Here is a 15,669-nt window from a genome sequence, read left to right on the forward strand (position 1 = left end):
CACCCCTTCCATGGCATGTGAGCTCTTGAGGCCTATAACTGCTCTCAGTTCCGGTGCTTTCCCCCACCAGCCCAATTTAGCTGCCCACCCACAAAGAGCTACTTCTGCACAGCTGCTTCCTCTTAGCCGCTTGATGCTATGAGGGCTCTGGGAGACAATGCTGTCTTGTATGTGTTTTTAAATATTTGAGACAATGTTCCCTTTCTTCATGTTTCACAGCACATATGGTTGCCTAGAGATGTCAGCATTAAGCTCTTAAAAATCCAAAGTGTGGCAAAGCTGAGAACGGTCACCAGGGAAGATCCCTCATAAAGAGTAAGAACAGCAAAGACAAAGCCTGGAAGATTCTGTACCAGACACAGAGTCACTAGCAGGTTTTTGAGTTTGAAAAGGTATACAACCCAGAGCTGCCATCAAGACCTGAGTTGAGTGTGCCTCCTCCAGGCACTATCAAAGACACAAAGTGCAGGAAACTGGAAGGACCTGCACACTTTCTGGAATTCTCCATGTCACCCAGGATCCCTTGGGAGGACAATTTTTGTGAGTGTGCTCATATAATTCTTCATAAGGGCACCCTGTAGACATAAGGTTATTGTGTAGTTTAAATTCTGATTTCCTGTCTAAATATCGTGTAAACTCTGCTTCCCAACTGTCCCCCTGTTATGTCAGTAAAGCAGCTTACAGCCAGTGGCTGAGCAGGGGAAGAGAATAGGGCTGGACTTCCTGCCAGCCAGGTGGGGAGGAGGAGCTAGGAGAGAGGAATCATGGGATTCAGTCACGGAGAGAGGTCCAAGGAAGATCAGGAGGCAGGAGCTGGAGCCGAGGAAAGCTATAGAGTGCAAGTGTTGCTGGGATGTTTGCTGGGAGTAAGACAAAAAAGCATAGAGGATTAAGAACAGACTTAAACTGCTTATGATTGTGTTGTGAGGCCTTGTATTATAAAAGAATCTTAATTATTTGTATCATAGCTGGGTTAAGAAACAAACTAAGAGAAACAAACACTGTTTTATAAAAATAACTTCAACAACACCCTTTGAGCCTATGTCTCAAATGTCTGCTCCATTTCAAAAGTACTCATGTGCTGAGTCCAGGCAGTTTGGGTTTAAGGATATTCACAATATTTTTTTTCTTTTTGCCTGCAGTTAAGTCTATGTACGACACACCCAATAGCTTCCTTATGGTGTCTGTGCAAACCAATATACCATGCATATCAATTTTAAAAAATTGCCAAGATGGCCATTTCTTTCAAGCAGTTCAAAGAATATAAAGCCAAACAGCCACCTTTTGTTTTCCCGGTAAAAATCAGTCAACTGATCATAAAATTAAGGAGGGAACACAAAAGATCAAGAATCACCAAAATAGTCCCAAAGAGTAAAGTATAAAACGGAAGGGTTTTCTCTGACCTCTGACTTTTCCTAGCAGTTCTCCATAGTGGAACCCTGCCTTGCACACAGATACAAGCTTGGAAACCGGAAGGCTGGTTTTGCCAACCGCGTACACTGCACGCACTCATAAAGCACCCACATAAGCATGGGCAGGGAGGGGTCCAGATTCCTCACTTTTGACAACCTTCCCTTTCTAGCTAACTGGAACAATCTCTAAAATTAAAAAAAAACAAAAACAAAACAAACAAACAAAACGACCCAAAGCATCCCCTTAGAAGTAACAAGATTTTGATAATATTAAAGAAGGAAGCCTTACTCTCCCTGGCGGATGGTTAGCTATCAGGGTCGTAGCCTTTTTGGTAAATATGTTTGTTGAGTAAATATTGTCATACTCCGTTGTGGACTCTTCACCGTCCCGGAGATCAAGGGCACAGCGTGTACCATTCAAAGGCTCGATGAGCGCGCAGGAGTGGTGGGTGTAATAATCCTCGCTGCCGAGGAGATACCCTACAAGACAAATGGGAGACCAAACAGTCAGCAATGGCATAAAGCTTGTTAGGCAAACGAATGTTCCAGCGTTTAATTGCCTAATGCAATTGATTGCCCGTGACCAGGCTAATCAAATGACAAGGCTAATCAGAGCTGCCTTTCTTAACATCTCTATATTTGTTAGCAGACACCGTTGAAGTGTCACTGCATAGAATTCCAAGTCCTTTTCTCCCTGGATCCTTTCAGAGCACCGGTTCTACCTTGTCAGCTCTTTATAAGAGGATGATTCCATGGAAATAGGTTCTTAGAAATCAGAGTTCAGTGGGCGGTGAGGTGTTAATCCTTTAAAGCTATCTAAGAGAAAAGATAACGCATTGCTAGTGTGATTTGGCCTCAAGGTTTTGCTTGTAAGATGACGAGAACAGGATTCTGATCCTGTCACCCGTTGTCTCGGAGGATGGGAGACTGGCTGGTTTCTGTGGTTATTTATGGACGAGCCTTTAGCCTGGGTTATATTTAGTCAAATGCTGACACCCACTGGTGAAAAGATACAAACCTTTCCAGAGACAAGCTCTCTACCATAGCTTACTTAACAGCCCCGAAGATCAAAGTACAGCACTCTGTCTGGACTGTTCCACACACACAATCTTACCCTGCTCCTTAGAGACATGCTGCTTACTGAGCCGAGTGGCCTGTCACCTTCTGTGTTTCTGCAGCACAGATGCTCTCCCACAACAGAGACGGAAGTGCGGGAGAAGAGGAAGTTTCTTAACTAATGGTTGCCCTGAAAGCGTTCCACGCTTTGAAAGTGTGAAAATAAGTTGTGTCGTATATTATGGTCATATTTACAGACTGGCTCAGGATAGGTCAATCTGCATAAGGAGAAAGTTAGTGACGGCCCAGGGCTTGGGGGTGCTGTGTGCAGGCTGGTGACTGCTCATGGAATTTGGTTTCTTTTTGTGAGTTATTAAAAAAAAAAAAAATCAAAAAAACAAAACAAAAAAAACTCCTACAAGTGGATTGTGATGATAATAGCACAATCCCTCAAATTCTCTAAAAACACTAAGTTAAATGCCTTAATTGGGTGAACTTCATGGTATGTGAATTATACCCCAATAAAGCTGTTAAAAAGAAGTAAATTTTGATGAGCTCTTAGCTATTCATGCGTGCGTGCGTGCGTGCGTGCGTGCGTGCGCGCGCGCGCGCGTGTGTGTATAATATATATATATTCCTTTTTATTCTGTTTTCCCTTTATTCTTAAAATGATGAAAAATGGGCCTAGTTTTTTCCTTCTCGTGAATTTTGTCTACAATGACAATTAAGAGCCTTATACAGCTTATATAATAATCCAGTTCATTTTAGATTAACTATTTTTCATGATCCTATAAGCTCAAGGTCCTGAATAGAACTAGTATATGACCTTAAGACAACTTACTGTGTGATTTTTCATCCTATATTCATAGGAAAGAAACCCAACATATTTATAACTTAATATGGAATAGGAAAAAAAAAACCCTGTACTGACAAAAACATAATTTCAGTGCTATTGAGTTGGCTCAAGGGGGGGTTAAAGTGCCTGCCACCAAACCTCACAACCTGACCTGTGTTTGAGCCCTGGGATCCACATGGAATCAGGAGAGAACAGAGTCCTACAAGCTGTCCTCAGACCTCATGTGCACATGCACGCTCTCTCTCATACACACACACACACACACACACAAACACACGCACACATAAATAAATAAATAGTAACAATTTCAACCCTTACCTTGGGAATTAAGAGTGGTCAGACCACTCGTTTGGGTTTTTAACATCTACTGGATATTAGGTTTTGGAGAGGCAACTTGAGCTTCCTTACCCATTAACATAAACTATCACTGGGGAGGACGGAGGCACAGGATCTAGTTGGCTATGGGAACCATAAATATTAAGTGATATTACAAACGGAAGAACCGTAGGAATAGAACCATTTCCTCAAACACTTGGCCAGTCTGACAGCACACGGCCAGTGAGGGACACACAGTGCCCTCGTTGTTGCAACTCACAATCTTGAAGCTGAGTCCTGGAGCCTCTGCTTTTGCGAGAAACTTTAGAAAAAATGCCTTTTGAACAGCTAAGTCTGTGCCCTTCCATGGTTTTATCTGGGTGTGGCTCACATTCAACAGAGTTACCCACTAAGTGTGCCCTTCCTTGGCCTTGAGGGCATTCCATCACCTACCTGCCTTCGGCAGGACAGCTAACCTGCATAGGTAAGATGGCTGTGTGCTCCAAATACTCTTCCTGGCTGCGAGTCTCTCTCCCTAGGAATGCAGGTATTTGTCGGTCTAGGTCCAGGGTGGGCCTCAATTCTCATAAAGGCATATGGCTTCTGCCCTGGATATGAAGTTTTTAGTGTGTGTATATGTGTAAGTGTGTGCAGGGGTCAAAGGACAACCTTGATGTCATCGCCAGGAGCTATCCCTCCCCTTGTTTTTTGAGACAGGTTTTCTTACTGGCTTGGCAGTTAGGCTGGGCTGGCTGGCCACTGAGCCCCCAAGGAGCCACCCATCTCCACAGTCTGTACCAGGATAAGAAGCCCGGGCAACACCCAGCTTTCTTCCTTAGGTCTCAGGGATCAAACTCAAGTTCGCTGACACAAACACTTTACTGACTGAACTCTCTCTCCCTAGCTGTCCAACTACCACATTGTTTTATGTACACAACTTGGATTCTAATAGAGATTCTAAATACCCACAGTCTCTCAAAGGATAGACAGCGGTTCATCCTGCACAGAAAAAAAAAATCACCAAGGCACAGGCAGGCCATTCCTCTAGAACTTCCGAGATGTTAAATGGATGAAGGCTGATTTCTAACAGCCATTCAAGGGCACTGAAGATTTATTTAGACTCAGCCAGAAAGAATGTCACGGCTGGCTAGCTGTGCTTGCGGCGCCCTGGGTGGAGAGGGGCACACGTGCGCACCTGCCAGACATCGTTGCCTCTTGACCTCAGCTTTAGAGCCAAGTGCCCGGCCATGTGGTTTCAGGGCATTTGTGGTTCTGCTCCTTGTGGCTGAACTGTGCGTTGGCCTTACCTTGCGAATACCTAAACTCCATCTACAAGGATGCCATTGCTACCATTAGAGTGACGCTGTGCACTTCATCTTCTCCCAAAGGGGAAGTTTTTCTCACAGCCAAGAAGCTGAAGAAGCTTCACTCTTCCCAGTACCCACTGCTGGTTTATCTTGTAATAATGCATTCCTACAGCATCCTCCTTTACTCTTCTTCCCTCCTCCCTTCCAACGTAAGACGGCTCCCATCTTAGACCCAGAGCCACTCAGTTCCTTCCTTTTTGTTTATTAGTTTGCAATTTGGTACATTTAAATTATTTTATGCCTTACTGGCCGCTCCAATCTCGTTCTATTTAAATGCTTTACTACAGTAAGCGTGCATTCGGTTTGGAAGAAACGGATGAGAGGGAGGGAGGACAGAAAGACGGCTCAATAGAAAAGTGACCCCGACGGAAAGATACACAGTCGGTGGTTATCAATTAAGGCAGAGTTTATAATCGCCTTAAGGTGCCATGTTTGAAAACAAACTTCAGGTTTCACATTGATTTCAGAGGGCTAGCTATCGCTTGACTGGCTCCTGCTGTCACTTTTTCATTATCTCCTTTTTATTGTTGTTGTTTTTTTTTTTAATTGATCTTCTCCAACTTAGTAATTTCAGAAGCATATCTCACAGGTGGGAGAAGATGCCCAGGGAAGCTTTGAACACAGTCCAGAGAGAGAAATGACGTTGTGTGGGCTTTAATGAAGGAAACATTCTAACTCTGATTCCATCATCTTCAGTAAGAAGGTTCCAGAGCACACGGTGCTCTGTGACACAAATGCCCCCTAACACTTTCTTCCTTAGCGCTCAGGCCATTGTCCTGTGGTGGTCACATGGCCACCCAGGGCTCAGGACAGAGCTGGCTTATGGGGACAACGTCAGAAAGCAGCCCCAGTATGGTGCCGGCTGATTTACTCTGTGTTTGGGTTTCCAGTCATTTAGTTTGATGACTCTAGGGTGTGTTTAATGAGCTGGCTGCAGTAGGTCTGTGTTGTGAAAGAAACGTCTGCGTTTCCATTACCGAAGTAGGTATCGAATCCTCGGCGCGTTGGCAGGCATTCTTTCCGGAACATTCCCAGGTGCCACTTCCCGACCATGTGTGTAGCATAGCCTGCTTCCTTTAGAAGCTGGGGCAAGAGTTTTTCATCCAAGGGAACACAGCTGGGCTGACAGGTCTTGATGAGATAATGCTGTAAGCCCATATGGATCTTAAAGAGATAGACACAAAACTAGAGATTAAGGCTTTGAAACGCCATGACAGAGTGGATACAGCAAGTGCCTAAGTCATGGGACATGGATGTTCAGGCATGTTCTGAAAAGCAGTTTTCTCATGACACAAGACGATAGTGGATACAAATAGCAATTAGATGTATGGATAAAAACACTTCAATAAACAACATTTTCAACAAATAGTTATCAAAGCCCTATGTCAGGGGACAGTGATTTAATCTATTGAAGAAAAGGGTCCCAACCCCAATGCATGTGAGGAGTTGAAATCTGATTGGAAGGAACATCTCTATTCTTTGAGGACTTCGTAGAATTTTTTAAAATAATAATTTAATGGTATGATGAAGCTGACAGCTTGTGTTCCTTATTCATCTTCACAGAAATCTGAGAAGACACTGATCTTTTCTAGAAAGCATTGTACCAACTGCTGCTCCGGGTAGGTCACAAAAGCATTTCTAGGACACGGGGTCCACACAGCATCTAGCATTAAGAGACAAAGACTTGTTGAGTTTTAAAAGAGTAAAAGTGTCATTTTCTATCATTTCAGAAGCTCCTTGAATTTTAATGGGAATACACTGTGAATAAACCGCCTCACAAATTGAAATTAGGATAAATTTTAAAACGCTACCATACCCATGAGGAAGGATGAAGCAATCCTCACTGGCCCACGGCTTCCCCAGCACTAGGAGATCCTGACTTCCTTCTTAACACTGTGACCCTTTAATACAGTTCCTCATGTTGTGCTTACCCTAACCATAAAATTATTTTTGTTGCTACGTCATAACTGTAATTTTGCTACTGTTATGAACTGTGATGTGAATATTGGGATGCGGGATATCTGATATGCAACCCCTGTGAAAGGGTTGTTTGACCCCCGCCCCCCAAGAAAAAGGGGTCAAGATCTGCAGGTTGAGAGCTGCTGCCTTAGATACATAAGACTCTGAGGACAGTGAAGGCTGTAGGTGACAGTTCCCAAGCCAGGCAGGCCTACAGCACCCTGGTCCACTAAGGGTGGATGTCAAGCACCTTGCTGTTAATAATTCCTTAAATGTGTTTGTGGGTGGTTGACATGCTGCATAATATAATTCAGGAATCCAAATCCATCTTGGCTCCGTCACTTACTGGCTTTGTGACCTTTAGACAGTAAGACAGTGTGGCTCCCGTGACTGACTTCAGTCTTGATAATTTGTAAAGTCATCTTCATCTATATCTACTTCCTGTGGTTTGGGCAAGATTAACGAAGTGATATAAAGTGCCAAAAACACATTAAATAGTCAATGTGGTCACATTAACAGCTGTGAACAGCTATCGATAACACGACCCCCCCCCTTTTCCTGTGCTTGTCTGCATCTCTGTTGACGTGATGAAGCACTGACCAAACCAACCTGTCGTAGAAAATAGTTTATTTTGCTAACAGACCATCTGTAGTCTGTCAGAGAGTGGTGCTGAGGCAGAACTCGGGAGGCAGGAGGTGAAGCAGAGGCCGCAGAGGAACATTACTTACTAGCTGCTTCCGAAGGCTTTCCCAGCTACCTTCCTTACAGAGTCTAGGCCCAGCTGCCTAAGGATGGCACCACCCACAGTAGGCTGGCCCACGCTACATCAATTAGCAACCAAGAAAAAAACCCCACAGACACGCCCACAGGCCAACCTGATGCAAGCGATTAGTCAGCTGAGGTTCCCTCTTCACCTGTATGTCAAGCTGGCCACCAAGTTTTAAGCATCACACCTCCCAGTGCTCCTCCTCTTTGAAGACCTACTTCCTGGAATGTGTCGCGCATATGACTACCATACACAATGCACACTGGAACTTCAAATCTACACTTCTGCTGGAACTACATAAATACACAGTTAGCACTGATTTTTCTCAAACTTAACTTGCGAACTACTCAAACCCTATAGATTCACAGACTTACATTTGGTTCGGTTTTGTCTGATTTTTGTTATTTTTAAATCATATCTACAAGTGTGGCAGTGTGTGGGGGGGAGGGGGGGAGGTGCTGCACATGAGTCAGTGACTGCAGAGGCCGGAAGAGCTACATGGACACAGTGAGCAGCCTTAGGGTCAAGTGGTTTCAGCCTGTCCACTCCGGTGTCTGTACTGAGGGCCACTCTGAAGCGGCCTCCCCATGTGCCTCTCTCATCCCTTGTAGGTCACAGCACTCCTTCCTTTCCTCCCTACTGGTCCAGGGGTCAGAACAGCCCCACTGGTCCCCTCCACTATACGTTCTGCCCACTCCCACATTCACATCTTCTCAAATATAGTCACTTTTGCAAATAAACCCTCCCTAGTGTAGTCTAATTTGAATATGCCATCTCTATCCTGACAGAACGTTGCTGAATGTTAAGGATTTTTACCATTTCTAGGGCAAGGTAGTTGTCACTCTGCGGATGCGTACGTGTACACACACACACACACACACACACATGCATACACAGGCACACGCATACAAGCGTAATCTCACACACACACACACAGGCACATGCATACAAGCGTATTCACACACACACACACACACAGAGGCACACGCATACAAGTGGATACACACACACACACACACACACACACACACACACACACACACACAAAGAGGATTCTTTCCACTGCTAACACTACTTGCTTACTAAACAGAAACTTGAGCCACAGCTCAAACACTTCATAACATACACTAACATATAGCTGAGTAATATTTTATAGAACCCCAAAGCACCAGTGGATATAAATGTGCAAAGCTCACGTGCAAAGCTCATCTCTCACATGCACAGAATTATCTCTCTGCTCACTAGAAAGCACTGCCAAGAGATACTGTGCAGTTTGGTTTTCCTGTGCCACAGGCAGCAAGCCAGGTGGTCAGCTGAAATCTGTCTCTGTTCTCTATGATCATACAAAATGGGGAATTTGTTCTTTTTTTAGTTCCTGGGAATTTATTTGACAGGGCACTTTTATGGAGTTATTGGGGAGCAGATGCCAAACTCTGGATGACAGCCAAAAACGTGGTTTTGGTCCTGTTCAAACACTACTTGAAGCCAAGAAGCTATACTGTGTTGAGACGCAGTAAACAGGCAAGTGCCAAGCTTGCTCCACTCCAGCACAGAACCCCGAGGTTACCCCCCACAATGTGTGGGGCAGGCTGTCATGGGATACAAACGTGAATCAAAGAAAGAAGGGCAGCTAGCTAAACAAAAGAAAATCTACAAGTCCACCCAAAACTCGTCTTCAACGTACAAAGAGGGTGTAACTAGAAAAGGCATAGTTTCCACGTCTATGGGGGCTACCACTCCGTCTGCTGTGCCTGGCTGTCTCTTCTTCATTAAAACAAATCCTCCTGAAAACAAACAAACAAACAAACAAACAAAAAACGCCCCCTCCAAAGATTGCACTTGACCACTGAGGATTTACTCCTCTAATGCCAAAGGTCTAGAAAACCCAGGGGGAAGGTCTTGTTTCCTATGTGATAAGTGACTGAGAAATCTTTAGTCTTCCTCTGAAGACCCAGGAGATGGTTGCAATAAAGTCTTGTGAGTTTAAAAGAAAAAAGGGAAACCAAAGCAAACCACAACAGGGCAGGACAGTGCCCCTCAGATCAGAACGTCTTCCATTCCCCTATCTGAGGCGCATGCAGTCTACTGCTTAGCTATGCGTGTGTCCTGGCTAGCTTTATGGCAACTTGACACAGGCTAAAGTCATCTGAGAGGCGAGAGCCTCAATTGAGAAGACGCCTCCTTAAGATCAGGCTGTAGAGAATGTAAGGCATTTTCTTAATTAGTGATTGCTGTGGGAGGGCCCAGCACATGGTGGGTGGTGCCATTCCTGGGCTGGTGGTCCTAGGCTCTATAAGAAAACAGGCTGAGCAAGGCTTGAGGAGTAAGGCAGCAAGCAGCACCCTTCCACGGCCTCTGCTTCAGTTCCTGCCTCCAGGTTCCTGCCCTGTTTGAGTTCTTGTCCTGACTCCCTTCAGTGAGGATCTACGATGTAGACATGTAAGCCAAATAACCCCTATTTCTTCCCAAATTGTTTTTTGGGCATGTGTCATCACAGCGATAGAAATCCTGACTAAGACAGTATGTCAAGAGCTCAGAACACAACATTTCAGCTGCTTTCATAAGAATCTCCACCATGGGCTCAATGGCAGTAGACACCATTTCCCTCCACCCTCAACAGTGTGGGGCAACACCTGGTGGAGAGTGAGGAATGTCCCCGTCCGTCTATCAGCCCTACACAAGCTGAACATACAACTGCCATGCACCCATGCACTTGTGAAACACCACCTGCTATGGCACAGGAGAATTCGGAAAATGTGAGCAGCCCCCCACATACACCTTACACACCAGGGAGCCTAAAGGGAAGTTTCTGGAACAGAGCATAACCACAGGATGTGACAGTGGCCAGCCAGAGGTTCAGAGCTCCCAACCTGTGCTTTTGCCAGTCTCCACTGGGGTTGTACGTGGTCAGAACACACTTGTACCACCTTACAGCTGATTCCTGGATATGCCCACAGAACAAACGGAGAATGGAAAAATCTGCCCCATCTCGCTTGAAGCTTTCTGGCCAACACTCAGCTGCCCAGGATGCTGCAGCCAAGAGCTACAGAATGCATGTTGTGTCTTAGGAGGCTGGCATGGCCATCTGGGCTGGCCCCCGGCCCTCAGGGTTCACAACTGGTCCACACTGCTGACAGTTTCAAGGACCCGTTTATCTCGGTGGTGACCAGGAAAGAGTGCGAGTCCCGGACTAAACCCACAAAGCCATGTTGTTTGTAAAAAGAAAGAACAAGGCAGAAGTGGTTTCCATGACATCCACTATTTAAATTGTGAATCCAGCTGAAATTTATTAAGGAGGAAAAATGCAGAGAAATCTGAAAACAGAATTTTTAGAGAAGTGATGATGATTAAGGAAGCAAAATCAATGATGATGACCAAAAAAGCAACAGATTTTTTTTCAATTAGAAATTGTTTATTACATTTATTTATGTGCATGGGGGGTATGTTTGTATGTATGTGTGTGTGACTGTGTAGGTGTATGCATATGTGTACATGTATGCATGTATGTGTGTGTGTTGTATGTGAGTGTAGATGTATGCATGTGTATATGTGTATGCATGTGTGTATGTGTGTGTGATATGTGAGTGTGTATGTGTATGCATGTATGTGTGTGATGTGTGTGTATGCATGTATGTGTGTGTGATACATATGCGTGTATATGTGTGTGTATGTTTATGTGTGTATGTTTATGTGTGTGTGTGAGTGTTTATATGTATCCATGTATTTGTGTGGGGGCACATGTGCACCATGTCATGCATGTGGTGATCGGAAGACAGCTTGCAGAAGTTGGGACTTCTCCTACCATGTGGATTCTAAGCAGTGAGCTCAGGTCAGCAGGCTTCATGGTAAACAAGCATCCTTATCTCCAAAACGATTTCACCGTCCTCAAAGTGATTATTCAAATAACCAAGCACAACAGTCATCCAACCACAGAAATGCCAAACTCCACTGATCACATTCCATTCAACTCCAAACTTATTTTCTTGCTTCCCATTTCTTGGGAGGTGAATTAAGCACCTCCATCAGAACAAGTCACCCCTGGGTCCCTTGTGTTGGAGGCACATGCTCGACTCCTGGCCTTCCTGCTAGCTAGTCTAAACCTGACGCACCCTTCGTTTTCCCCTTAAATGAGCACAGTGACAGAAAATAGCCCCGTAGCGTCCTGGCTGCATGCTGCTCTGACCCCTGCCTCCTTGCACACTTAGGCCAGGAGATCCTGTAACTCTCCCAACTAGAATGCATGCCCCTCCCACTTCTCACAGGCCACCCTCTATCTGCTTAGCCCATTGAAGAGTCCACCAGAGCTGGTGGGGACAAGCTGGAACAGCAGCTGGTGAGGCCGTATTTGGAAGGACCTTCATGGCCCCAGGCCCTCTTCCTCTGCAGATCCTCCTGACAGTCTTGAGGCAAACTTGAAGTGTGACCAAGCCACTGCCCTGCGCTGCACAGCTTCTTTTCCGTATTTCCTGTTCAAGGTTCGGCTTCGGGGGTGAGGGGAAAGCCCTGAAAGTGTCTTGTCTATTTATCAATGTGATTAAGAAAAATGTGCCTGAGGTCCCCTAGGAAGGAAGCCCGGTGTCATCTTTCACTGTCTGTCTTCTCTGCCAAGGTTTATAGAGTTCTGGTGTGGAGTGACCTCCTCAGTCCCCATGGGAAGAGCAAGTTGAGGACTAAAAAGAGTTACTTAGTGTTTTCACTGAGACCTAATGTTTTTGTTTCCCTTTCATCTTTCTTCCTTCCTTCTTTGTGTGTGTGTGTGTGTGTGTGTGTGTGTGTGTGTGTGTGTGTGTGTGTGTGTGTGAAATAAGGTCTCACTATGTATGTCTAGCTATAGACTAGACTGGCCTTGAACTCACAGAGATCTTCCCGGGTGCTGGGATTAAAGTCATACTACACCACCACGTCCAGCCTTTTTCAAACTTTCTTTAACAAACAAGCCAAGCACTCTACCACTGAGCTACATCTCAAGTTCCTGCTTGCGGCAAGTCTTGCTTTGTAGCCCAGGCTGACCTTGTACTCTCTGTGTACCTGAATCTAGCCCCCAAACTCACGGTCCTTCTGTCCCAGCCTCCCAAGAGCTGTGATTCCAGGCGGGTGTCCTGGTAGCCAGTTCAGTGCTAGGACTTGAACTAGGACGCTGAGCTCCTTGGATCGGAGCGCACAGCAGGAACATCTGCTTAGCTGTTGAACACTGAGCACTTCTCTACACCACAGAGAGTCAGAGGCAACCTAACAGAGGAGTGAGGCCTGGGGACACCAACCATTGACACTTGTGCTGGAGGACCGAGAGGTAGCTCAGCAGTTAAGAGCGCTCGAAGTTCTTGCAGAGGACCTGGGTTCTGGTCCCAGCACCTACATGGTGATTTGTAACCATCTCTAACTCCAGTTCAAGGGGACCTCATGCCCTCTTCTTATCTCTGAGGGGACCATAGGTACCAGACACACATGTACTGTACATACATATAGGCAAAACACTTATACACATAAAGTAAAATGAATTGTTTTGTATAAAATTTGTGCCGGGGCCTACAGAGATGGCTCAGTGGTTGAAAGTATTGGCTGCTCATCCAAAGAACCCAGGTTCAATTCCCAGCACCCACATGGCAGCTCACAACTGTCTGCAACGACAGTCCCAGGGCACCAGACACAGACATGACACATAACATGCATGCAGGCAAAACTCCCATGCACGTAAAAATAATTTTTTAATGAAAAAAATTACTGGGAATACAGACATATAATGTATAGTGAACCAAGTCAACTTGTTAGAATTTGAAAATTTAGTATTTTCAGGTTATTTGTTTGAACTAAAAATGGTATAGAAATTCTACTAAGAAAGATGAAAAGTTTGAACCAAAGACAAATGAATATAAAATCCTTTTCCTTATAGGCATCACCAATAAACTAATAGAGGGCCTGCCTAATAGAAAAAGTGTGGGAGACAGGAAAAAAAAAAACAATCTTTACATTAAAAGCTTCTAGACGCATTTCCTAGACACCACTTTAAAAATAAGAATGCTTGGCTCTGTTGTTTTAAACAAGATCTCAATTGTCCTATTTTTACCAGTAAACACTCAGGAGCCAGATGCTGGTATGAAAGCCTACGAGCTTAGAGAGGCAGAGAAAGCACCCAGCTGACCTTCCTCCTCAGCCAGCGTCCCCAAAAGCAATCCTCCTTCCCCACACTCTTTCAAAGACACCACAAATTTAATGTTCCTCCCTTCTACTTCCTGTGTGTCTCTCTAACCGTCCCCCTGACGTCCTCTCCGGTTTTTCCTATGTTCACTCCCTGCTAGTTGGTTGCTTGCTTTACCTCTTGATCTATGGTTGACTTTATTTAATCCTGTTTACAATATGTAAACAGAAAGCTCTTGGATTAAAGGTGTGTGCTAGGGCTGAGCTACAACACAACTAGAAACAGGTTTTTCCAGGAAACAACACAGTCTTGGGGTTCATATTATGATCAAATATCCTGGAATAAGGCTTGGCAGTACAGCCTTTAATCTCAGCACGCTGGAGACAAGAGGCGGGTGGATCTCTGTGAGTTCAAGGTCAGCCAGGGCTATATAATGAGTTCCAGGCCCTGTCTCAAAATAAAAAATAAATAAATAAATAAATAAAATAAAGGGAAAAAAGCCACATAGATGTTGATTATTGCTCCTTAAAATACATTTGTGTAAAACAGTGTTAGACAGGACACATTCGTTAGGATATAACAATTTTAAGTGTAGCATTACTGTGGAAACAGGAACAACCAGAGCTGAATGCTTAGCATTTTTACCTTAAACAGAAAGCTTTAGGTCCAGGGAGAGCTAGCCTTCCTTGGAGCTCCCAGCATGCATCTGGCCCTTCAACCACTCAGTCCCCGCCCACCACCATCTTCTCTGTAGTTTTAGCAAAAGCTGAATCCAGCCTCAGGGGCTCTTACTCTTACCGTAGCTCCTTAAACGTGTTGCAGGATCCTGACTGTGGCATTGAGGCCTCTGCCAATCTTGCCTCCTTGGAGACATTCTCAGGGTCCCCACCACTTCATCTACTCTATTTTCAACTCTTATTGCCAGGCCCCTTACATTTACCTTCCTTCCTTCGTTCATATAGGCACTCTTTCATGCCTCTCTCCATCGCGCCTCCCCTCACCTCAGCCAGATCCTAAGCGCCTGGAGACGCCTACATTCTATCTAGCACAGCGCCCGATGCAACAAACTTGCTCCGCAAACGCCAGTTAAACAAAGACTGAATAAACATCGTGTTTCGCGGTGATTGGCTACATGCCCGAACAAGATAAGCACGTATTCCACGTACACCAAAGGTCTAGCCTGAGCAATTAAGCAAGGGAATGTGATGAAAGACACTCAGGGTTGAAAGCAAGCAAGAAAAGTGCTAATCCAGGAAACCGAGAAATTTACAATCACACGCACGCACGCATACACAGTCCCATGAGGATTGCTAGTGTACCCACATCAGTTGTATTTCTGTACAATTAGCACTAAACACCTGAAAATGAAATTAAGACAGCAATTCCAATCACAATGGCATAAAAAAAACATGTAGAAAATAGCATTTACCAACGGGCGGCAAAATCTGTGCACCAAAGACTACAAACTACTTAAGGCGTTGAAGGGTACCTGAAACATCAGAAAGAGGGCGCCAGCTCAGGATCGGATGAGCCCTGTTGTTAAGGCGAGACTACAGAGCTGTGTGCTGCTTCCTACCTCTGAAGCAGACACGTGGATCCTAAAGCCCACACAGAAATGGGAAGGGCTTACAATCATTAAAAACCTTTCAGGAAATAAGAGGAACAAAACTTATACTTCCTTGTTGTGGAACCCAGTATAAGGCTACAGTCACCAAGACGGTGTCATCCGAGTACCAGGATAAACATATAGATTGATGGGAAGGAAGGGGTTTGAGAGTCCAAGGTCCACGGATTGATGCTGG

At 44.9% G+C, this 15,669-nt stretch overlaps 1 protein-coding gene across 2 annotated transcripts in view; it reads right to left on the reverse strand.

Annotated features, from left to right (window-relative positions):
• Nucleotides 1-15,669, reverse strand: part of ARSB (arylsulfatase B) — a 137,870-nt gene that overhangs the window by 115,501 nt on the left and 6,700 nt on the right. For both annotated transcript variants that reach the window (XM_084800662.1, XM_084800663.1), the window contains exons 2-3: nucleotides 5,984-6,170; nucleotides 1,702-1,892 (exon numbers count right to left, since the gene is read on the reverse strand). In XM_084800662.1, the coding sequence (XP_084656788.1) occupies nucleotides 1,702-1,892; nucleotides 5,984-6,170 (378 nt within the window). The remainder of the gene's footprint in view (nucleotides 1-1,701; nucleotides 1,893-5,983; nucleotides 6,171-15,669) is intronic.

The sequence above is a fragment of the Acomys minous genome (assembly GCF_964271855.1).
Source record: "Acomys minous genome assembly, chromosome: 11".
Lineage (NCBI taxonomy): Eukaryota > Metazoa > Chordata > Mammalia > Rodentia > Muridae > Acomys > Acomys minous.